Genomic DNA, 25,118 nt, shown 5'->3' with positions numbered 1-25,118 from the left:
AAATGTAGTCAATTTGTACAATTAAGAATATATTTTAAATAAAATTTCTTATGTATTAATCAATATTCACGTAGACTAGCAAGTCGTTTTATATACAAATTTAAAACTTTAAATATATATTATTAAAAGACACTAAAAAATGTTCGGAAGTTTAGTGAAGTAGGTTAAGCAGTTTCAGATCTTTCATAGAACAGGACATAAGCTTGAGGTCCACGAACATACGAGGAAGATAAAGCGCTCACCCTAATAAAATTATGAAGAAAAAAAAAAGAAAAATAAGACCAACAAAACAATAACCTTAAACTTGAAAAGGAAAGTTGATTTAAATCATCACACTTTCAAATCAATAATTCCAAATAGCTCTTATATATAAAAATCCGGAGAAACTTTAATTATTCTATACGCACAGTTATATGTATATAAAATAAAATTGTAATTGTATAAGAATCGTAATTTATTTTATTATTGTATATATATATACATCCTGTGTCTCAACCGTACATCCTGTGTCTCAACTGTACATCCTGTGTCTCAACCGTACATCCTGTGTCTCAACCGTACATCCTGTGTCTCAACAGTACATCCTGTGTCTCAACCGTACATCCTGTGTCTCAACCGTACATCCTGTGTCTCAACCGTACATACTGTGTCTCAACCGTAAATCCTGTGTCCCAACCGTACATCCTGTGTCCAAAGTGCAAGAGTCACCATTGCAATATGGTGATAGCCGGGAGGGCACATGTTTATACATTTGTATATATATATTTATTTTGTATGGATTGTGTAGAGAGTCTCATATGGAGACGTTTGGGTTTGAGCATAGCTTTGAGCACTGTGGTGACTCTACAATACAATCCATACAATGTGTAACCGTACGTCCTGTGTCCCAAGTGCAGAAGTCACCATTTTACTATGGTGATAGCCGGGAGGGCACATTGTAATACACTTTGTATATATATATATATATATATATATACATAGAAGAAGAAAATACACAAAAACTACAATTTCATCCCGAGAAGCCTGTTTCGTGATTTCTTACTCTTCAGGGATAATATTAAAATTTAATATTAAAATTTAATATTAAATACATAGTGTTTGTGCATTTTCTTCTTCTATCAATATTCATGCTCTGCTCTAAGCATCGAGCACTGTAATTACGGAGATTCAAATAAACAAAACTCCTATTTATATAAATAGATACAAAAATTTACTGAACCCTTACCTGGTGTCATTAAAATTATGCCACTCTTTTGACTGAGGATGCTTGCAGTATGCAGTATAGTGACCACCAAATGCACTGCCACTGTGATTGGAAACGGCAAATAAGTTGTACTTTATCTTAGGGCACTCTAAAAAGATGTCAAGATGTTCATTAGTATATAACTTAATGCAAATAGCTAAGTGATTCAAATTTCAATTTCTATGTTATTTTCTCCATTTTCCCTTGTCCTATAGTGAATGCCACATGTCTAACTCTAGGTTATTCAGGATAGTAAACAATAAATATTTACCCTTTGACGACACTTCGTCTGAATATTTTGAAGCAAAGTCGGACATATCCAAGTTCATTAACGGGAATTTTACGTCTGTTTGAAGTTTTGATCGAAACCCAAAACCAGAAAACCTTTTCAAATCTGGAATGTTGGAGTAAGTTAAGGTCTTTTGTAGTTGTAAATTTGTTTTCCAACAGAACAGATGACTAAGAACATTGACAAATCGGACATCTTCTTTTTAAGAATAAAATGGGCCAAAATAGAATTCATCAAACGTGGATACTGGCTAAATTCGGTTTCATCATGAGGAAAAATGTTTAGCTCCGAATTTGGTCTTGAAAACCCTTTAAAAGGATACGAATTACTAATATTCTGGGAAAACGATGAATCTTTATTTGCTTTTGACATTTCTGTCTTGTTTTACACTTTTCGCATTTCTAAAGAAGACGTAAAAGTGAATGTTGGGAATTATGAAGAAGACAATTTACCTGAAATATGCTGCTAGCAAAAATCTCACAATATTCATGTTTACTAACTGGTTTTTCATGTTTACTAACTGGTTTTTCATCGCCGTCAAGATCCTCTTTCTTTGTGAAAAGAATCAAACAATCATTCAACGAAACGGAAGAATCGACATATTTACTTGAAAAAGTCTAGTTATAACAAAGAAAATTTTCAAAAATCAGTAAACAATTAACGAACAAAATAAATATCAGTGAACACAATACAAAACAAACCCTCGGTATAGACAAAGAAAGGTCCCAAAATGGATCATAAGTTATAGATCTGTTATTACATCTGGAACAAGTAAGTGTGCTCTTAATTTGACCGCAAAACAAATCTAAACAATTAAAATAAAGATTAAATTTAACACAGCTTATATCAATAACTTTCTGATTGATTAAATTACCTGTAACTAAGCTGTTATCCCTTGATTTATAATGCTCCCACATGAGGTCAGACAAATCTTTTTCACTGAAAGGAAAAAATTTTTGTACATTTTAAAATGTGCTTTTAACGTTATACTTTACTGTCAACGTTATACTTTACTGTCAACGTTATACTTTACTGTCAACATTATACTTTACTGTCAACTTTATACTTTACTGTCAACGTTATACTTTACTGTCAACGTTATACTTTACTGTCAACTTTATACTTTACTGTTAACGTTATACTTTACTGTCAATGTTATACTTTACTGTCAACGTTATACTTTACTGTCAACGTTATACTTTACTGTCAATGTTATACTTTGTCAACTTTATACTTTACTGTCAACGTTATACTTTACTGTCAATGTTATACTTTACTGTCAATGTTATACTTTACTGTCAACTTTATACTTTACTGTCAATGTTATACTTTACTGTCAATGTTATACTTTACTGTCAATGTTATACTTTACTGTCAACTTTATACTTTACTGTCAATGTTATACTTTACTGTCAATGTTATACTTTACTGTCAACTTTATACTTTACTGTCAACGTTATACTTTACTGTCAATGTTATACTTTACTGTCAACGTTATACTTTACTGTCAACGTTATACTTTACTGTCAATGTTATACTTTACTGTCAACGTTATACTTTACTGTCAATGTTATACTTTACTGTCAACTTTATACTTTACTGTTAACGTTATACTTTACTGTCAACGTTATACTTTACTGTCAACGTTATACTTTACTGTCAACGTTATACTTTACTGTCAACGCTATACTTCACTGTCAACTTTATACTTTACTGTCAACGTTACACTTTACTGTCAATGTTATACTTTACTGTCAACATTATACTTTACTGTCAACTTTATACTTTACTGTCAACGTTATACTTTACTGTCAACGTTATACTTTACTGTCAACTTTATACTTTACTGTTAACGTTATACTTTACTGTCAATGTTATATTTACTGTCAACGTTATACTTTACTGTCAACGTTATACTTTACTGTCAATGTTATATTTAAACTTTATACTTTACTGTCAACGTTATACTTTACTGTCAATGTTATACTTTACTGTCAACGTTATACTTTACTGTCAACGTTATACTTTACTGTCAACGTTATACTTTACTGTCAACTTTATACTTTACTGTTAACGTTATACTTTACTGTCAATGTTATACTTTACTGTCAACGTTATACTTTACTGTCAACGTTATACTTTACTGTCAATGTTATACTTTACTGTCAACTTTATACTTTACTGTCAACGTTATACTTTACTGTCAATGTTATACTTTACTGTCAACGTTATACTTTACTGTCAATGTTATACTTTACTGTCAACTTTATACTTTACTGTTAACGTTATACTTTCTGTCAACGTTATACTTTACTGTCAACGTTATACTTTACTGTCAATGTTATACTTTACTGTCAACTTTATACTTTACTGTCAACGTTATACTTTACTGTCAATGTTATACTTTACTGTCAACGTTATACTTTACTGTCAACGTTATACTTTACTGTCAATGTTATACTTTACTGTCAACGTTATACTTTACTGTCAATGTTATACTTTACTGTCAACTTTATACTTTACTGTCAATGTTATACTTTACTGTCAACTTTATACTTTACTGTTAACGTTATACTTTACTGTCAACGTTATACTTTACTGTCAACGTTATAGCGTAGCCTGGGGCAAAGTGCGACACCGGGGCAAAGTGCGACATTTGCCAATGATTATTAAATATCTGAGCCGTTAAACTAAGCTGCAGCTTAAGAGTCAGTCAGCAGCTTCTCTGTCATCTGTGTCATGTAAGAAAAGTGAAACATCGCAGAAATTTACAAACGGAGAAAGCATGGCGGCCATCTCGTGAAGTCAATTCACGAGTGAATTCAAATTGTGCTCGATAAAGTTTTGTTGAGTTAACAGGTATGTTGAAAAATTTTATTCAATACATGGCAAATGCTGGTAATTTCTCCATAGTCTTGCGGTTTGGATGTCGTTCCTTGAACTGAATCATCGTTTTTCAAAAAAGTTTCTACGACAACATTCATATTTGAGTTTATCAAAACCGCACTACTTTGGGGCAAAGTGAGACAGTCGCCATATTTAAAAGTGATCAAAAGATATTATGTATCTGGCTTCTTTTTTGCGTTTCTGTGTATGCATTGTTTGTTTTAAGTGACTATAAGCTCAGTTGACTTCACTATAATAGAATATGTATTTGAAATCTAAAGTCTAGTTTAATTTTTAGCAGAGCCATGGTTAGAATTATGTTCGAAAGACAGACCACGGGTCCTGGAGTGAGAGTAATATGAAAGAGGCAATAAAAGTGTCATCAAGAATGAAATGCCCCTTAGACAAGCAGCCAGGACTTTGGTGTTCCAAAGGACACATTGAATAGAAGATTGAAGAAGTTGGATAAACAGAGTACTGATGATAACATTGATACCATGTGCCACAATAAGCTTGGAAGATTCCACTGTTTTGTCCAAAGACCAGGAGAAGCAGCTGGCCAAATACATTACAGATATGGATAATGCATTTTTCGACTAACTATTATGGACCTTAGGGTAATAGTTTATGAATTCTGTGACAAAATAAGATTCCAAATCCTTTCTCAAAGAAAAGAAACTTTGGGAAGATTTTGTCCGAGGGTTTTAAAAAGAAATCCAGACCTGTCTTTACGAAACCACAAGGTGTTGCTTTAAATCGAGTATATGGGCTGAACAGGACTGCTGTGAGGACATATTTCAGTAATCTTGAGAAACTTCTAACTGAGCACAATTTTCAACCCCACAGAATTTATAATTGTGATGAGAGTGGAATTACCAGTGTTCACAAACCGGTGAAGGTGGTCGCAAAAAAAGGAAAACATTGTGTTTCCTCAGTAACTAGTGGTGAAAAGGGAATTACCACAACTGTTCTTTGTGCGGCAAGTGGTACTGGCCACTACATTCCACCCATGATGATCTTTAAAAGGAAAAATAAGAAAGATTCTCTCACTGATCATGCACCAGTTGGAACTTTGCAAGGAGTCTCTGATAATGGTTGGATCAACACCGAGCTATTTCTGCAATATACAAGGCATTTCATTAAGTATACCAATTGCACAAAAGAAACCCTGCTCTGATGATTTTGATGGGCACAAGACCCATACAAAAGTCTTCAATTAATTGATCTTGCCAGAGATAATGGATTGTTTCTTTGTCATTGGCCCCCATACAACTCACAAGCTGCAACCTCTGGATAGATCTTTTTCAAGCCACTAAAACACATTATAATAATGCTTGTCAGAAGTGGATGAGAAATCACCCTGGTCAAGAATCCAAACCGAATTTGGGAGAGCTTTTCAATGAAGCTTATGTCAAATCTGCTACCATGGAAAATGCTGTCTCTGGTTTTCGCACAAGTGGAATTGTTCCATTCAATCCAGATGTAGTACCAGAGCACGAATATATGGAGGATCCATGTTTGTTGGTTACCACTTCCTCTGCTACAAGTGGAGAGGTTGCAAACAGTGTGGATGAAATTGAGGTGAACATGCCAGAAGCTAGAGATAATGAAAGCCATGATGAATGTCTTTACTTGAATGAAAGTGTTACCACAAGAGCAGCAACACCTCCAACACAAAGTTTGGCACCTGCTACATATCCTGTTTCTTCTCCACTTGGTGCTGATTTTGGCGCCAGTCCAAGATCATCCACCCCAAAATCACCAACCCCAAGAACACAATCCCCACAATCCTCAACATCATTTGAGGATATTTTGGCAACTCCTAAACTTTGTTTCAAAAGAAGTCGCCGTGGCGAGGTATCTGAAATTATAACAAGCTCCCCATATAAAAGAAAACTAAAAAGTGAGAAAGAACAACAGGCACAGAAGAGTTTAAAAACAAATCAGAGAAAAGGCAAGGCAAAGAACACAAAGGTAAAGAATAAAAGAAAACCAAAGGAAAAGAATATTGCAAGACCTGTTCTGACTGAATGTGAGAATGATAGTTCAGACTGGATCTGCCCTGTCTGCAGTGGAATTGGAAAGAAAGTGAAACTGATTGGATTGTTTGTACTAATTGCACTGCTTGGGTTCACGAGGAGTGCACATCAGACGAAATTTGTTTCTTGTGTGATTAGATTAGTTGTTTTGACTTTTAAACATTTACATTTTGAACACTTACATTTTAGCTTAAGCTTTCTATAGATTAATTAATCTTTTATCTTAGATTTGTTTGTACAAATAAAGTTTATATATTTTTCAGATGTTTTCTCAAATTTTTCTCCTCCGGTGCCCTATTACCTATTAAAAGGTCCTAGCTAAGTGTCGCACTTTGCCCCAGGTAATGGGGAAAGTGAGACACTTCGACTTGTCGGATATTATGGAATACTGAAACGATACTTATTATATTTGAACGTTTTTTCATCCATTATTTATATCAGAAGGGCCTTGAGATTTATTGTGCCAATCTTTGAGTTAAATAAGTTTTTCCCAACCGAGATATATCCAAAAATGTGAAAAAGTGTCGCACTTTGCCCCAGGCTACGCTACTTTACTGTCAACGTTATACTTTACTGTCAACGCTATACTTCACTGTCAACGTTATACTTTACTGTCAACGTTACACTTTACTGTCAACGTTATACTTTACTGTCAACGTTATACTTTACTGTCAACGTTATACTTTACTGTCAACGTTATACTTTACTGTCAACGTTATACTTTACTGTCAACTTTATACTTTACTGTCAACTTTATACTTTACTGTCAACGTTATACTTTACTGTCAACGTTATACTTTACTGTCAACTTTATACTTTACTGTCAACGTTATACTTTACTGTCAATGTTATACTTTACTGTCAACGTTATACTTTACTGTCAACGTTATACTTTACTGTTAACGTTATACTTTACTGTCAACTTTATAATTTACTGTCAACTTTATACTTTACTGTCAATGTTATACTTTACTGTCAACGTTACATTTACAATCAAAGTTATTCTTTCCTTTTAACTTACCTTAACTTTTCCAAATCAGAAGATTGGGCATTTGAACTAAATCGTCTGCAAGAGCTTGTAGCTTGGTTGAGATCTTCATTTAGACCTTCGAGAAGAAAACGTAGAAATTCTTGGGAATCTTGTTGTCTATAGAATAGATTTAATCACTTTTTTACACTATACTTTTTTCATAAATGCATACTGTTGCGACCGATTTAATATGACCTAATTATAAAAAGTAATAAAAATTGACAAAAACACTCTCAACATTAGCAATACCCAAATGTCAATTATTTAACATATAAAAAGAAAATACATAATTAAACAAACGTACTCATAGCCAACAAATCGTGGGGAGAATCGTTGAATCTGCATTTTAAAACCATGAGGTGACACAGTAGTTGATAGTCTATTTCTTGACCACATGGCTTTGATTAAATCAGCAAAGGCTGAAAAAGGACAAAATTTTAAATTAATTCTCATAGATGTTTTGAAACATTTTTCATTATAAATAATGAATACCTGAGTATAGGTTTCCTTTCATTTTACTGCGATAGTTATGTTGCAATGTGCCGGCTAACATTTTATCTCTTAGAGGCTCACAATGACTTAAACATTGCAATATTGAATTCATGAAGCACTAAAAACATAATATAACATTGTTATTTCCTTGTGAGTAAATATAAATATAAATTAACAATAGGAAAATTGACATTTACTTTATTGCCTGCACAGTCGAAAACCAAGCAATGACTTTACTGAAAATTCAATTTTACATGAACATTCATATTCAAACCAAAACATAATTAAAACATACAAACGAAAGATAAGTTAGAATCACAATTGCCAAAGAGTATTTTTTAATCACGCACCCAACAATCCATACTCTTTTGAACCATTTATCCACATTTTAGTATCAACAGTAAATATTCATGAATGTTGTTGTCAAACTTACAGTATTTCCTAAGTTTTGCAATCCAACCAGACCATCACTTCCATTCATTGGCTTAAATATAAAATATGGCATTGCATTAGTCATGTATATACATAAGGTAAAAAGTCACACACTTGATATTTTTGCAATTTTTAACAATATAAAGCAAGCTGTCAACAACTTTTATGAAACTGTTAAATTCATTGAGCCACATGATGTGTGAAAATAATTATTTTACATATAATGTCACCATTAACAACTTAAGCTAAAGTTATTAGACAATTGTAAAATAAAAATCATTTCTTTCGAATGATTTTTTGAGCTCTTTTGTACTTTCCTAAATTTAATTGTACTATATGACTATTGTCTGGAGATTATATGAAGATTATTTTGAATTTCTCATTTACATTAAAACATAATATGTTTTGATATAAGATATATCAGTAGCAAGGATAGCTTAAACATTGCAAATATTCTATCTCCAGCATTGCCAATATTTTTGGGTAATATTTTTGAAGACAATGAATGGAATTAATTTTCCAAAGTAACCAGTGTGCAAATTAGTTCAGAAAAAACGATGTGCAATTTTTTTGACAAAAGTGTTTATTTACAGGCATAATCAAATCGATATTACGTTAATTATTACATAGCGCTAATTGCTAAAACGTAAACAAATTCATATGATTTAAGACAGTGTTTTTCATTAAAACTGCTGATTTTTGCACATCGTTTGAAAAAGTGATGTGCAATTGTTCTCATTTTAGCTGAAACGATGTGCAAATTGCACATTGCACACCGTTAATTCGAACACTGAAAGTAACCAATGATGATTTCCTGAAAATTTTGCATTGTACGTTGGAGAAAAAGTGTGCACTGGCTTTGCCACTGACATATAAGTATTTAATGTATTAAAATGTGTACTATATATGTAGGCAAACATTCTTCTCTTATGTCAAGTTGACATTTACTTTTATTATACTAGTAAGAATTTTGATACATAGAAACTACATTGACAAATGACCATGCAAGAGATGAACTTTCAAAAATGGCCTTCAATCATTTTTTCTAGGAATTTTGAGAAATAAATAATTTTCAAGAAGTAGTTTTTTGGAAAGGTAAAAATAGAGTGATATTATATGAGTCTTGAGCTGTAATCCATACTCAGTAAAGTCAAAAATATGTAGATGAAAAGGTGTTGCTTAAACATTCAATATTAATGAAGCCAACAAAATAGCAAATAGTTACATACTGAATTTCTACTCTGTTTTGATCGATCATACACATAAGAAGGTTTTGAAATATCCAAGCTCAAACTGGTCTTTCTGTTCGACCTTACAGCGACAAACTGTTCTTCTCTATAACCCAATTGGCCATTATTCTTGCTTTTATAAGTTGAATTTGAACACAGTTTGTTATCGTTCAATTTTATACGCTGAAAATCGTTTGAAAGTTCACGAATTCCATTTCGAGATTCACAAGCTTTTCCTGAACTGTTATAACCGCTATCGGATGAATTACGCCGGAATGTAATATCGTTATTTTTTAAACTAGAATCGTCAGCAGAATCGACAGGAAACTTCGAGGAAGCTGACGATGCAACTCCAAATTCAAATTTCTCAATCCTTCCATGACGGCACGCGCTGTTTGATAATGTTGATTTCTTGTTAAACGAAGAAGATCTTCCCTTCTAAGTTCATTACCCATTGTATTTGTTTTCTCAAAATTACAGCTGGGCAATACACATTTGTCTCTTTCTATGGACGTTTTTCTATAATTTGAAGGTCCTTTTCCAGAACTAGAGCTTGTATATCCTCTCCGAAAATTTATGTCTGAAACCGGAGCGTACTCATTGTAATAGTTGTACATAATCCACTTTGAAAAAGTTCAAAACATGCTACAATTCATTAGCAAAGCAAAAAGAATGATGAATTATCCAAGCATTAAAAAAACAGAAAGCAAGTCGGTTTGATAATTTGTTTTGGTTCGTCACGTGACACGGTTGAATATGATAAACTGTTGTCATCGTTATCAAACAAACCACAAAAACCTAACTTGGTAAAAACTTGTTGGATTTTTGTTGATGGCTACTATGTAAATGTTCTTGTTTCTTCTAACACAAATTAAACCAAGAATGAACTGAACAAAGATATTTTTATGAAAGCAATACCGGAGATTTACACCCAGAGCTAAGAATTCTGAAGTACCCACGAATTAACGTTCTAAAGAAAAAATTTCTGCCAGCAATTTGTTATCATTTCACAATGCAATAGCAACGATGGAAAGTCGTTTGAGAATGTAGGCGAAGTAAGTCTTCATTATACCCAATGATTATTCCATCACATTCATATTTTATTTTTAATCTGACGTTAAACGCACGAGCAGAGTCTGAAAAATCAGAAACGTAAGTTTGCTAGCTTTAAAATTTGTTGGAAGTATACAAAAATAGGATGACAAAAGTGCACGATTAAATGAGTAGGAAAATTTTAACATATTAAAGAAACGCGTGCAAAAAAAGACAAGTAAAAAAATTAAGTTATTTCTTTCACTCGGAACTGACTTTAAAAAGTTTACGATTTAATAAAGCACAGAGTTTTCACAACATTTTTTGAAAAAAGCCATCTGGAAGACACTACATCAGAATAACTTAATTGGCCCAAATTCGAGTTTTCTGTTACTCTACACAGAGGCCTGAGTCGAGTCAGATGTAGATCACAAACAATGGACAGGACTATAACTACAAATTTAATACATAACCTACCGTGTGCCTGACCAAGCAAATGAGCACCAATCCTTCGTGAAGACTGGGACTAGAGATATAGCTGCTTCATGTATGTAGCCCTCCAGTTTCACGTTCATTGAGCAATTCCTTGTCAAGGCTTACCAGAGACACAAAGCAAGTTTACCAGCTATGAACTAGAGTATCTATTTTTGCAACGAAACTTAAAGTGGACGAGCATTAACGAGTCGTAATACCCCCAATGGAATAGATATTTCATTTAAATCAGGGAACTGTTCCTCATTCTAGTTGACTTTCTAGAACATTGCAGTATAAATTATTACATTATGTACAATTAACTAAAACTGAAATGCGATGATCGATATTTTATTTTGTATAATTGGTTATGATTTCATTATCCCAATTACTGCACCACGCAAGTCTCTCTGAATTATCAGTCGTTAGCTACAAACGCTAAGAGATAACGTCACGAATAAATGTTCATATCGTCATTTTCTTTATCATGGATTAATGAATGGGATCATATTCTTTATGGAAAAACGTACATGTTCTTGCTAATCAAAGTAACGATGCAAAAATGAACACCATTTCATCTTCTCTTCCGTTTATGTTTACTGATTATTTCGTCCCCATTTTCAGATGTAATCGAATCATTTTGTAACTGACTAAGCGTTTCTCGTACGAAAACTGAAATCTAGTAAATATGTAAAATCATATAATTTTATATTACAAAGAGCATGAAATAAGAAGTGTCTATGAAAATGACATGCATACTATACTTTTTAATGCTTAAAAAGGTAGTTAATTGTTAGCAAAAATTTTCTTACACTAATTTTCTTACACCAATCACCTATCTGCTGTGTGCAAAGATACAATGCGCAACATTCCATGCAGTCGAAAATGTTTAAAATCATGACGTCACAGAGCACTGGGACAAAATTTGCCCCAGGCCCTCCTTTTTTCCTTGGCGGTTCTCCTCGAATATGGAAGCTTTTCTACGATTTTTCGATTCACATTAGAGATCAATTCTCACCTTGGAAAAATTCACACCAATAATAATGGCAGCAAGAAAAATAGGGAAGAACATGAAGGATGTATGTGAAGTTTCCTGATCCAGGAAATGTTTCTAAATTAAAATAAAAAATGTTTTGAAAAATAAATATCTTGCTATGATACCTATCAGTTAATGCGACAAAAATGTAGAATGAAAAGTAGTATAAAAAGTAGTATGATTTTTAACTTGGGTAAGATGAATTCCTATCATATACCTGAGGTCTGAACTCTAATTTAACATGAACTCGGTGGCCAGCGGCAACGAAACTTGTTTCTTCAAACTTCATGTTGTATTGATGAGACGATAAACTCGACTCCAACTTCACTAGATAGTTCTGAAATTAAAAAATAAACCATCATTATTTAAAAAAAGATTGTATGTTCATGCTATCAAGCAGGTTATGCGAGTACATAATAAATAAAACAACAAACCTGATGATCACTTGCTATAGGTGGAAATTGAAAAACCTGTTAAACCAGGAGTCGTCGAGTGGATGGGCGAATCCAAATTCTTTTCTTGATAAAGAAGAAGCTAAAAAGTTGTGAATAAAAATGTGCAACAACAAAAAAGGTTATATTTAACACTTCAATCAAGAATTTTTACAATAACTTAGTTAAATACAAATCAAATATCAAATCCTACACAACGCAAAAAAAGCAAATCAACTTACTTTCACTGAAGGAAGAAATTGAGAGTCGGTGATCACAGTTCCAGTAACATCCACCAATCCTTTTTTGCGAAATACTATTAAACGAACGTTTTCTAAATCGTTCTTCACCACCTATTATAAAAGGACAACAAGATGTGAATGGCATGTATTAAATAAAAGTTAAACTAAAAGAATGGCTTTTAAGAAAATAAAACTTTAATAAGAAAGACACGTAGAAAAAAGTTAAGCAAAAATATAGACATGTCAATGATGAATTTTTTTTACCTTGCTTACTTATAAGAAATACAGTAAAATCAAAATTTTGCTCGACGGTTTTTTTAAACTTTACCTTAACTCTCTCCATAATACTAATAAATACAGCTTACATGTAAACAAGAGAAACGCAAGCGTGTGTCATAAAGAGGGCGATTTCGTCACAATAAATCATACTAACTTGAACGTCAATGTACTGTGGAGTAGATCTTTCAATATGAGAATTCATTTCGCCATTCTTTACCCTTACACGATAGACGCAACTAGGCTAAAAATCATACTCAAAAGCTCAAAGCTCATACTTACGACAGCACAAATTGTTCTTCACATGGAAATACAAGTAATGCACGTAAGTTCAAAAATCATTGTGTCTATACATGATTAAGATAATATTGCCCATGTATTGAACCAATATACAAACACCTTAAATCATGTTTAATCACGAGACGAAACTCCACACGCAGTAAAATATACAAAGCGAGATAAAAGATGCACATATACCAAAGGATAGAAGCAAACACAGCATAATGAGCAATGTACCTGTAAACCTCGTAGTCTGTATTGCCCATCAGAATCGGTGACTGTTTCTTCTTGATTACCTTCACAACTATTCAGACCAACGGCCTTAAATGGCAACACAAAGACATTAAACTAAATTATAAAGTGTGCATCTTTAATAATCTGTATACGTAATTATATCAAACACAACTAATGTAGAAAAACATTCAAATAAAAGATGGAACATGAACGAGTGAATGATATGGAAGTAAATTTATTATATAGTGTACATTGTTTAAATGAAACTGAATCCACGAGAGACACGGACATCAATTAAATATTGTAAAATGATAAATGAAGTTTCTCAAGTTTAATGTCTTATTTTCTCTGACATTCTGCGCATGCGTGTAGTACGGGAAGTTCTGAGCACGTTGCTACTTCGGGATAAATTACCTGAGTAATTATCTGAGTAATCCCCACTACCAGGGGCCGCGGAAGTATCTCAAAAGTGAGGGGGGCACTTGCCCCCAATGCCCCCCCGTTTCCGCGGCCTCTGCCCACTACACTATGCACATTCGGCTACAGTAAGTTACAGGCAAGATATCATGCAAGTTTGCGTTTTCAATTTACAAAATCTAAAAAATTCAACTGCAGTATTATAAATGAACTATAAAAACGGAGACACTTTAGATTGATTGAATGTCATTGCATGCGCTGACATCACGTATATAGTTCAATATAGTTCAAAAATAAATATAAAGTTCAAAATAAATATAAAGTGTTAAAAAATATCATATATAGTTCAAAATAAATATAAAGTGTTAAAAAATATCATCATATTTACCTATATAAGGCAAGATAAAACATACGAATATTCTGATACATATACCTCTAAGGCAACCTCTTTTTCAGCTCGTCCATTTAGACTGGTAACTGAGCCATAACAACTACAAAAGTTTTCAATCAATTTATGTCTTTATGTTATATTATGTTATCAATTAACAACCTGTTGAAACTCCTCCACCCCAAGAAAAAATAACAAACGAAGGCATTTCCCCAACTTTAGTTGTCTAGGAAGTTTGCGAAACACAATTATTTTTCCCAATATGTTATTCACGTTTGTATAACAGAGCTGTTGTTCTTGTTAAATGCCTCTATTTCCTAACCTCAATAGGTTCATTTGAAATCAATCTCTTTTTATGGATTATAAAATACACAAATGAATACAACTCTGCCTTTTTATACTTGTCTATAATAACAATTGATTTTCACAATCTCAAATGACGTACAACTGAATGTCAGCTGTCTTCTAACAAGTCAACATATGAAATATACCTGAATGCAATTCTTTTGCCTTCTGACGTTGCTTTAACTGTTTTTCCTTCTTCCAATTGTACAATCTATGTTGAAAATTTTTATTCAAATTTCGTACATGAATAACAGTGATTCAGTGACATTGAAACACATTTGCACAACAACAAATACAGACATACACTCAGTAGCAAAACCAGGATGTTTTTTACTCCTGCAACGCAAACATTTTTGTGTCCGCTCAATGGAATAACAATGAATCGAGTCAATTTTCAAAAAAAATGAATAATAATTTTGTTGAAAAATTTGCATTGTAGAAGTAAAACATCGGGCTAGCTTTGCTACTACGTACATACAACACATGTTAACCTGAGAAGAAGGAGAAAAAACGTATTCTTTCAGCATTGGCTTGAAAAAATATTCACCTGGAATCTAAAATGCATTATTATTATTATTATTATTCATAATTAACTTGTGTGCCTCAAGTTAAACTACGTACAAAAACAAAAGTAAATATCAAGTTACACTGGTTGGTTTGCAAGACTTGAATGTTGTTTGAAATGTTTCTTGAAATGTAGGCATATATATTGATTTTTTAAGGAAGATGCAATGGTCCCAATTTGTTATACAGGGAGGTTGAATGCATGAGATTAAAAAAAACGTTTAAAAAGTTACCACGAATAATAACCATGCAGATAAGACTCCCGGGTAAAGACCCTAGGAAAAGTCCGGGGAAGGGAAGAGAATTCAAAAAGAAGCCCTATCCTGCATGCAAGCAAGCCTACCAGAAAAATGTTATTGAACTTGACGTAACAGCATTCAAACGAAGACAGTAATTTACTGGTGGGTAAGTTGAAATCCAACTCTTTAATTTCAGAGTAATCACTGCTTACCAAGTTAGAGAAAATCAATGAATCATTCTCGACAGTAAAACGGTTTTGACGAAAGTTTCCGCCACTTAACGACACAAGAACACCAGGTAAAAAATTGCTTGTTTCGTCCGACACCTGTCACGGAAAAATTTATTTAAAATATTTATGTACCTAGCAGGATATAAACCCAGTAAAATATACAATGATCACACAATAGAAAAACAAGTGTTCTACCTTTATTTCTATTCTCCCAAGTTTCACAGCAATAAAATGTCCTTTCGCTTTTTCAACGGGATTTATAATGTATCCTTCTTTTGACGCAAACTGTAACAACACGACAAAGAACACGACTAAGGATTCACAATGATTCACTGCCATGAAATAGTACTGCATGCTAAACATTAAACAACATGATGATATTCTCCGTTAAAAATACATGAACTTACGAGCTCATATTTCAAGTTTCCATGAAGAGGTCCAATTCTAAATTTAAACGAAGCAAAAGATAAGAATGATAAATTGTAGAATTTGTAAGCGAGCGAAAAGTATTGAGTACATTTCTTAACGTAAACTGACCTGTATTTGCCTTCAGCGTTGCTAAATACAGTGAATATATTGTTTGATTTTTTGGTGGAGTCAGATTGAATTACAACTTTAACGTTTTGGAGTGGAGGCTCTATTTTACCATCAATGAAAACACCCACTTGACCATCAAACTGTAAACTTTCTCCAGGACAAGAGTCTACATAAATGGAACAATGATAATCTGAAAAAAACTTACAGTTCATCATCGAAAGCTATTACTTCACGACCAACACATCATTATTCATCATCCATAATAAATGAAAGTTAATTTACAAAGAAACGTAGCTACCTTTCATGGTGACAGTCATCGAAGATGGATAAAAGAGTAAATCAGATGATAAAGGAATGACTTCAAGTTGTTCGTCTTTCCTTTAAGAAAAAAGAGTTCTTTAGACACTTTAGGCAACTGCGCACTAAATGTTAATGAGTATACTACATGAATGACACAGCAACCATAATAAAGAATGAATTAAAGTGTCCAATCTAAAAAACATTTAGTTATATATACGTACATAATATTATTTTATAACTTACTTTGCCCAATACGACGCTTCATATACATATTGATCAACACTTTCGACAGACTCATTTTCCGCAACTTTGAGGACAGCGGGGATTATTTCTTCAGTATTTGACTTCAGTATTCTGCAAATGAAGTTAATATAGTTCCAATGCATTTTTAAATTATAAAATGACAACCGTAACAGAACCAATCAAATTACAAGATTTGTATTCTGATATACATTCTCCTTCCAATATTTGACGTAAGTGAAAAAAGCTTACTTCTTGAATTTCAAGAAGCTCCACAAACAAGTGAAAAACAGGTACAGATAAACAAACCTGATTTTTAACTTTATATCGTTTACAGACTGTTTTGAATGAACTACAACCGAAAGTACATGATGTTTCGCAGAAAGCGTCAAAAACCTCTGATCGGAGCTGTGGAAAAAAAATTCAATTTAAGTACTTTGGATTGGAAATATCCAAATAAGAATCATAGCAATATATAGGCCTAAAAAAGGCAGATTTCTCACGTGTTGTATTTATAAGAGTCTTGATCAAATCGATGACACGACTTTGGAGTGAGAGTGTAAACTCCTGAATATACGTAGAAAAAAGGACATTCGTGTTGGAATTATTTATTTATAATAATAAACGATGTAGAAATGTTGACAAAACATTATCAAGAAACATCATAACTCAATATACCCTACCTGGTTCGTTTAAACAGAATATATTTACGCCTTTACTTAAATTAAATGATCCAACAACTTGTGAGCTTCCCTCCAGTGCAAAATGCTACAAAAACAAAAGAACAAACATTTGCTGCAGTTACAAAGCTTAACTAAACTCAAAAAGAAATAATATATAGTAACATTAAACTAGTCATTTATACTTTACTTTGTATAGTATGCTGGTATCTCCATAACCCCCCCCCCGTATTTTCACCAATCTTGTTCATTTTACGATATGCTACATGTACATACATGTTCTATAAAATCAATATAAGTCAACAAGACTTATTTTCATGCATAAATCACGTGCACTTTATTGAGGAAATGACGTCATTATCCGTTGTCGACTCGGACCACATAAATTATTCGCGTCATCAAAGAAGTTGTATCGTGTTTTTTAAATGCTTGTATTAATAATATATGTTGAAAAACCACTGATACTTAACAGACGAACATTCCATCGACGGAAAGATAAGCTATTATTTATACCAGGTTTATGTTGTGTGTCAGCGAACATTTTAGTACAAATCCAGTTTGAATGAACTGTAGATCCGTTACATCACTATCTTTAACTACAACATCTTGAGTTTTTAGTTTCCAGCACCACATGTCTTGAAGAACAAATGCTGCAAAAAAACTCAGATATAAACACCAAATGTATTGGTCCTGACGATAGCATATAAGCATGCTGAAACAAAAACTTTGAAAATAAATAGATTTTTTGTGATCTTTCAAAACGACTATCGTGCTGCTAAACAAACAATACAAGATAAAGTGAATAAGTTCATTCTAAATCTTATTAAATTTAAGACACATTCATGACAAATGTTATCCTTTTTAAACGATAATCGATATTAAGCCAGAACAAAGAGAGCTTAGGTTTGGAACAACAATAGAATTACCTTTATAATTGCCAGGAAGAACTTTATTAAACTTGAACGTGCCACCTTTTGATTCACTTCTTATCTTGAATGGAAGAACGAAGAACAGAGTGACTAAAGTTTCATGTATAAATAAAACAATCTATATTGGGCTATTTCACTATAATGACGCATTCATCCATACGTACCACAGATTCTATTCTCTTTAGATGATCACCGGGTCGCTGAGATACAAGTGAAACACTTAAACTGCCACAAGGACCATCTACCGTGATTAATAAACCATGAAATAAGTTTGTTAATAAGTTCGCATAAGTCAATTTTCAGTCGAGGGAAACAAGACTTAGTTGGATACAGGCAGTGGTACATACTGTAGCAGCGTAGTTTCAAACTGTGTGAAACATTTAACTTTTTCATAAATTGACACAATACAGAGAAATTGCGAAGAAGATTGTTTCGATGGTGCAAAAGGTACTTTAGAATTCATAAAGGACGAATGTATAATCATTACACAAACTATTTCAATTTTTAGTTGAATGAAATGTATTTTGGAGCGAAATATTAATAAACTTTTACAATTTATTACCCAGACACTCCACAGATCCACCAACATTTGCCATGAATTGAGAAAATGCTACATCCAAATACGGTTCGTTAATGATTTTGACAATTGTTTCTTCTGGTTTCAACAGTAATCCAGCCGTCTGCTCTTGTGTGACGACAACTGGCTGCATGAGAAACAATTTATATGTAATAAAGACAGTAAACACAGCCTTCCTCCCAAATAAAAAGATACTTTATTACAAAACGGCCATTCACCTGAACACGATAAGTTCCAGGTTGGACTTGAAAACAAAATTTCCCATTATCAGCAACAGTTGTCGACACTGCGTCAGTTTTCTTTCCCTCGCTTGAGGATAAAATAACTTTCCTCTTTGACATCTTGTAAAAGAAATTATACGTACATTACAAGAACAAACCCGATCAATTTTGGCAGCTTTTAAGTTAACCTATCATTAACTATAGTTAAGTAATAAATTAATAATCATAAAACCTGAAAGACTACTTTGACTATTTTGTGTTGAACATATGATTTACAAATGTGCAAAAGAAAAGGGTTTTGCCAAACCTGTAAACATCCCGAAGGAAGTTCGGAAATTTTCAGCTGACCACAAAGATGGTAACTTAAAAAATAATATTTTCAAAGGTATCATCGAAATTACTGCTTTAATGCTCAAACTTTTCAAATCATCACATCAACATGTCGTGTAAACAAGGATACCTGTGTGGTTTAATATCCGATAAACGAGGTGTGTTTGGATTAATGTTAACTTTAACTGGCAGGAAGAAAACGTTTGGCTTTTCCGCCTAGAAACAGAGGAATTCCAAAAGATGATAATCCTTAATATAAATGTTCCTTCACTGTAAACAATGGTCGTAAAATAGAAAAGATGTAGTATCTAAATTTATTGTGTAATAACAAGATGAATACAAACAATTGTGGTCAAATAGTCAAGGTGTAGTATCTACATGTATGGTGTAATGATCAGAAGAACGTAAACGATAGTGGTCAAATCGTCAAAATGTGGTAAGTCTACATGATACCCACCAATATGGTGAAATGACCAAATGAATGTAAACGATAGTGGTCAAATAGTCAAAATGTGATAGGTCTATATGATACCCACCAATATGGTGAAATGACCACATGAATGTAAACGATAGTGGTCAAATAGTCAAGATGTGGTAAGTCTACATGATACCCACCAATATGGTGAAATGACCACATGAATGTAAACGATAGTGGTCAAATCGTCAATATGTGGTAAGTCTACATGATACCCACCAATATGGTGAAATGACCACATGAATGTAAACGATAGTGGTCAAATAGTCAAGATGTGATAGGTCTATATGATACCCACCAATATGGTGTAATGACCAGATGTAACATTATCCAAAATGTAAACGCCATCATCACTGCTTTGTGTCTTAAAAACTCCATCCAGTGAAACTTTGGCATTGGCTATCCCTTTTCCCTAAATAATAAAACCTACAGTAATTGAAATTTAATAATGCAGCTTTGAGAGAAAAGCCCATTAATTGTACATCTATGTATTGCTTTTCTAAACTATTGGTATTCGAGAGTATTCGGCCGATCTTCGTTTAATCAGATTGGAAAATCAGCTGATTTATTGATCATCCTCTTTCGCGTGAAGAACTACTCACAGTTTCCAGATTCACAATTTTGCCACTGACAGAGAACCCGTGAACTTCAAATGGAGTCTACAGTACATAAGAACACCCATGAAAATGTTCACTGACGTTTCTACGTTCCTCTGTCTTCTTCATAAACATAAAAAGATTGCTTACCTTTAAAATAACACTTTTGTAATTAACATTAAACTTCAGCTTGGTCGGTATGACATCAAATGTTATCAATTCACCTTCATAAAAAGGCACCTGAAAGAAAAATTGATAATTCAATAACAATGATCATACGATAACCAATACCAAAAAATACGGTGGTCAAACTGTTTCTGTACAATTTAGGATTTTTATGAAAGTCGTTTCAAAAATCCCGCCAACATTGTTGGCCCAACAGAAGAACAGTACGAATGAGATCGTCAACCCCCCTCCACCCTCTAGTTTATAGTTTGTACTGCGCATGTGTTGATGATTTTTTCAGACCGTCGTCATACGTAATTATCGTCCAGTGGAGATATGAGAAAACTTTTTATGGTTCGATGTCTGATACTTCTCCTTAAAGATTAACCAAACGGGATCTTTATAAAGTTTAATATAGGAGATTATTCATTTTCATTCTAGTGGCCGCCTTTACTCAACGTATTTTTCATTGTCTTTTTGTAATGGACTGGCCAAAAAACGCTACTTCGAACGCTTTATTTTACCGAAATGACAAGACATAACGCCATATCTTTTAGTGAGACATAAGTAGTTAGTGCACATACCAAAGTATAGTAGCCACTTGGAACACTAGGGAACTCAAAAGTTCCATCTATCTTGGATTTTGTCTTGCACAAAGCCGTCCCTTCTGTTTTCGTGGAAATTTTATCCAAAATTCTCTTCTCAATTGGTTCACATCCGCTAACATCCTGCGTTGTACAATGCATAAAAATAATAAAAACGGCTCAAAGTTACAACTGTACTACTAATAATAGGACGAGCTTCACTATCTTATCTCCATGTCGATGATCAATAGGCTGTATAATGGGAAATGAAAACTTACATACCTTAGGCCCTAGTTCTGGAGAAAACAGAATAAAGTCCACTCCTTTTATGGGCTGACTATCACTCAACACATGTCCCTACAATATTTATTCAATAAATGTCAAGCAAATACAAACGAATGCAGACCTGTTATAGTGTTAGCGTTTTTACTTTGTGATACTAATTGCATAGCAAATGCACAACACGAGAGAATATACATCTGGTGTGAGGTAAGTATAGTTAAGTAGGTAAGTATAGTTCATGGACCGGTCAACCCCCCTGGCGGGGATTAATACTGGCCGGTATACAAATGTTGTTTGTTTGTTTGTTTGTTTTGTGAGGTAAGTATAGGTTGGTAAAATCAGCACAAAGTGTGATAGAGGTTACAATACAAAGGAAGCTTTTTAGATACCATTAACAGCGAACTTTGACACACACCTTGACGTCATAACCAACTACAATTATCTTATCTATAACCTCCACATTATTGTTTAGTACATCAACCACAATCGTAGACTAAAATGGAATTGAAATCAAATTACAATCTTTGAAAAAATACATTAGCTACTTTGTAAGCAAATAAATATAACTTTACATGAATTTGTCTCATTTAAAGTAAATGCTTAGCATTTTATTATCCAAGACGTTAAATGGTTCTGAACGAACAGCTTGACTTACAGCTTTGAACGTCCATGTTGGATGAGATGCAGCAAGCAAATATTTTCCAGGAAGGACTTGAGAGAAAGTAAAACTATAAAGTCAAAAATTACTTCCATTCTTAAAATAAGAAGAGCTATTTAAAATATGAAAGTCATCTCAATCACAAAAGGTCTTCAACTTACAACCCTTCATCTCTCGTCTCTGATTTACGTTCAGTGTCTGAAGTAAAATCAGATGATGTAAGCTGCAAGCTGAGCACGTTACTACATTCAAAACATGTGACCAAAAAAGAAAACCGGGCTAAATTCAATGCAATGATCGTCATATTGCATTTTACACCTCGTGATAACAATGATGATTTTATGATATCAATGGTGATCTTGTGATACCAATGGTGATCTCGTGATATCAATGGTGATCTTGTGATACCAATGGTGATCTTGCGATGTCAATGGTGATCTTGTGATGTCAATGGTGATTTAATGATATCAATGGTGATCTTGTGATACCAATGGTGATCTCGTGATACCAATGGTGATCTTGTGATGTCAATGGTGATCTTGTGATGTCAATGGTGATTTAATGATATCAATGGTGATCTTGTGATACCAATGGTGATCTCGTGATATCAATGGTGATCTTGTGATGTCAATGGTGACCTTGTGATGTCAATGGTGATTAAATGATATCAATGGTGATCTCAAGATCTCCATAGTAATCTCAATAGTATGCCATAACAAAATGAAATACCCGTTGCAAATACCCAATACACACCTTCATGCTTTAGAGTAATTTGAACACCTGACGGGCCAATTGGACGTCCTTTACTCAAAACCTATAAACACAGGGTACAATGCTGGGCTCACAAAATTCTAAAACATTTGATTGTCCTTGGGGCAGGCAACACCAAAACTTGGTTTCCCAGGCAATTTATCACAAGATTCTAAAAAATTTGACTTAATTTTTTTAAAAATCAGGATAGTAAGATCAAAATATAAAAGTGAAGGTACATTCCGGGACATTAGTCAAGGATTTTAGTTACCTGACACAATGTTTGGCTGCCCCTGGATGTCGGGCAGGCAATTTTGCAAGCCCTGGTATAGCCTATAGAGCATTGTCTAGCTATAAATATGATGTAGTGAAATTAACCTTTCCAAACATGGTAAATCCAGTAAACATGAAGTTGATATCCACTCCTTTAGTGCATTGATCTGTTTTACCATCAATATGGAGATCAACAGTCACAGGATCTACAAATACAACAGCTTCTTGTTAGTTGAAAGTTTGATTTTTCATTTTTTCTTGATGTTCTGTTTGCTCTACCAACTTAGAAAATCAATGAAAGTAAAATATCAACAAATTAGGAAACATTTTCACGCCATACTTCCAAAAATAATTTAAGTAGGATTTTCATTGTTTATTGATTCATAACAATAAAATTCTTTCTTAGGTAAAAAAATATTTTAACAGGGATGTAATAATTTAAAACATAAAAACCATATGAAACTTCCCTGCTAGCATTGGCACTGTTTTATTTCAAGAGCTTGGTCTTTTTCCAACGTAATTAACACAGTTTTGTATGAACAGAAGTACTCGTATAATTTTTCTAAGGTTCCTAACTTATCCAGTTTTGTACAAACATACTATAACATTCTCAATTACCAAAGCTCCATCCTTGAGGTGGCTCAACTTTTAAAACAAAATCACCCTAAAAACAAAAAATATAATTAATGAGTAGGATGTTTTGCTATGTCCCATACTGGAAAGTTTGTAAATTGTACATTATACAAATTAAAGTGTATAAAAGCCTAGTCTACTCTAAATTGAGCATGTGACATCTTGGGTGCACAGTACAAACTTTCCAGTTTGTGGTGTGCGCCGCTGCCTCAAAATATGTATGAAGACACACATAAAAAGCACCAGCTTCCTGTATTAATAAAAACACTGATATTATTTTATTATCAAACTTCTTTTATAACATTCCATACTTGTAACATACACAATACAGCAGTCATTATTGAGAGGATTAACAGCATATGATCAAGGGTTAGCATGCATACAGAACTTGATATTGCTACTGATTGTTTGATACATTTACAAGTTACAACATGCACATGCATTGAATTATGGATTTGTAGATGCAATTAAATAGCTTATAACACCACAAAATATCAACATTATCAGAAAGTCATGTTGATAAAGCTTGGTTTGTCTACACAATGCACGACAATTTATGAAAATATATCCATTTTACCTTGTCATATAATGGAATGAGAAAATACCCATTGTTTGGAGCACAATCAGTCTTGTACTTTAAGATACCTTGTTTTGTATATAGTTTCATCTTAAGTAAAAAATATGATCAGTGTTAAGAGAATTATCAATTTACTTTAAACATATACTAATAAAAGTTACGCATAATGCTTAAAACTACACGAACAATTTTAAATAACTCCTTAGTACCTCTACATAAGAATAATTGATATCGACATCAGATTTGACGAAACCACCACAACCAACAACATCATTGGATAAAACAAGATCCACAATAAATAAAGAAGAAGTTAAATACCAAAACAATAGACCCATCATTAAAAAGACAGAAAAACTAAAGAAACTTCTAATCTGATTTTTAAATATGCAAGCGTACATTGCAGTTCGAAATCCACTAGTGTATCGGGGCGTCACGCTTGCACGCTACAAAAAACCCTCCCCCCCGACTTTACATTTGTGTGAGCGTG

General features: G+C 33.2%; 2 protein-coding genes across 2 annotated transcripts; both read right to left on the bottom strand.

Moving 5' to 3' along the window:
• Positions 1–16: 16 nt before the first annotated feature.
• Positions 17–10,333, bottom strand: LOC124446663 (ubiquitin carboxyl-terminal hydrolase 2-like). The gene is made up of 12 exons (XM_046997510.1): positions 9,641–10,333; positions 8,413–8,463; positions 7,980–8,097; positions 7,792–7,906; positions 7,479–7,604; positions 2,407–2,471; positions 2,234–2,337; positions 2,054–2,149; positions 1,855–1,933; positions 1,515–1,637; positions 1,226–1,352; positions 17–243 (listed from the first exon to the last, which is right to left on the bottom strand). The coding sequence occupies exons 2-12, from the start codon at positions 8,458–8,460 to the stop codon at positions 165–167; spliced, it is 1,080 nt and encodes a 359-aa protein (XP_046853466.1). The 5' UTR covers positions 8,461–8,463; positions 9,641–10,333; the 3' UTR covers positions 17–164.
• A 1,145-nt stretch (positions 10,334–11,478) lies between these two features.
• On the bottom strand, positions 11,479–25,073 carry LOC124445512 (nodal modulator 1-like). Its single transcript, XM_046996234.1, has 39 exons — positions 24,841–25,073; positions 24,632–24,721; positions 24,040–24,085; positions 23,527–23,627; positions 23,152–23,212; positions 22,560–22,596; positions 22,396–22,468; positions 22,156–22,233; positions 21,741–21,815; positions 21,459–21,602; positions 20,860–20,949; positions 20,716–20,772; positions 20,412–20,525; positions 19,769–19,854; positions 19,616–19,670; positions 19,306–19,428; positions 19,073–19,214; positions 18,675–18,751; positions 18,508–18,571; positions 18,095–18,231; positions 17,585–17,669; positions 17,405–17,468; positions 17,211–17,309; positions 16,905–17,015; positions 16,660–16,739; positions 16,362–16,527; positions 16,232–16,268; positions 16,020–16,109; positions 15,807–15,920; positions 15,283–15,345; positions 14,938–15,002; positions 14,492–14,549; positions 13,645–13,728; positions 13,286–13,372; positions 12,853–12,963; positions 12,614–12,713; positions 12,397–12,516; positions 12,162–12,254; positions 11,479–11,822 (listed from the first exon to the last, which is right to left on the bottom strand). Exons 1-36 carry the CDS (start codon positions 25,027–25,029, stop codon positions 12,621–12,623), a joined length of 3,246 nt encoding a protein of 1,081 aa, XP_046852190.1. The 5' UTR covers positions 25,030–25,073; the 3' UTR covers positions 11,479–11,822; positions 12,162–12,254; positions 12,397–12,516; positions 12,614–12,620.
• Positions 25,074–25,118: the final 45 nt, after the last annotated feature.

The sequence above is a fragment of the Xenia sp. Carnegie-2017 genome, unplaced genomic scaffold (genome assembly GCF_021976095.1).
Source record: "Xenia sp. Carnegie-2017 unplaced genomic scaffold, XeniaSp_v1 HiC_scaffold_22, whole genome shotgun sequence".
NCBI classification, from domain to species: Eukaryota; Metazoa; Cnidaria; class Anthozoa; order Malacalcyonacea; family Xeniidae; genus Xenia; species Xenia sp. Carnegie-2017.
The sequence above is the reverse complement of the archived record's forward strand: the minus strand, read 5'-3'. Positions and strand labels throughout refer to the sequence as shown.

What these genes read in the sequence shown, in the direction of transcription:
- LOC124446663 (XM_046997510.1), bottom strand. Translation starts at nt 8,460, where the DNA reads ATGAATGGAAGTGATGGTCTGGTTGGATTGCAAAACTTAGGAAATACT. An exon ending in GAAAGGAAACCTATACTCAG is followed by an intron (nt 7,907 to 7,979) that starts GTATTCATTATT and finishes GTCCTTTTTCAG; the next exon opens with CCTTTGCTGATTTAATCAAA. An exon ending in GGATAACAGCTTAGTTACAG is followed by an intron (nt 2,338 to 2,406) that starts GTAATTTAATCA and finishes TTAATTGTTTAG; the next exon opens with ATTTGTTTTGCGGTCAAATT.
- LOC124445512 (XM_046996234.1), bottom strand. Translation starts at nt 25,029, where the DNA reads ATGTACGCTTGCATATTTAAAAATCAGATTAGAAGTTTCTTTAGTTTT. An exon ending in CTGGAACTTATCGTGTTCAG is followed by an intron (nt 19,215 to 19,305) that starts GTGAATGGCCGT and finishes TTTCTCATGCAG; the next exon opens with CCAGTTGTCGTCACACAAGA. An exon ending in GATGACTGTCACCATGAAAG is followed by an intron (nt 16,528 to 16,659) that starts GTAGCTACGTTT and finishes CCATTTATGTAG; the next exon opens with ACTCTTGTCCTGGAGAAAGT.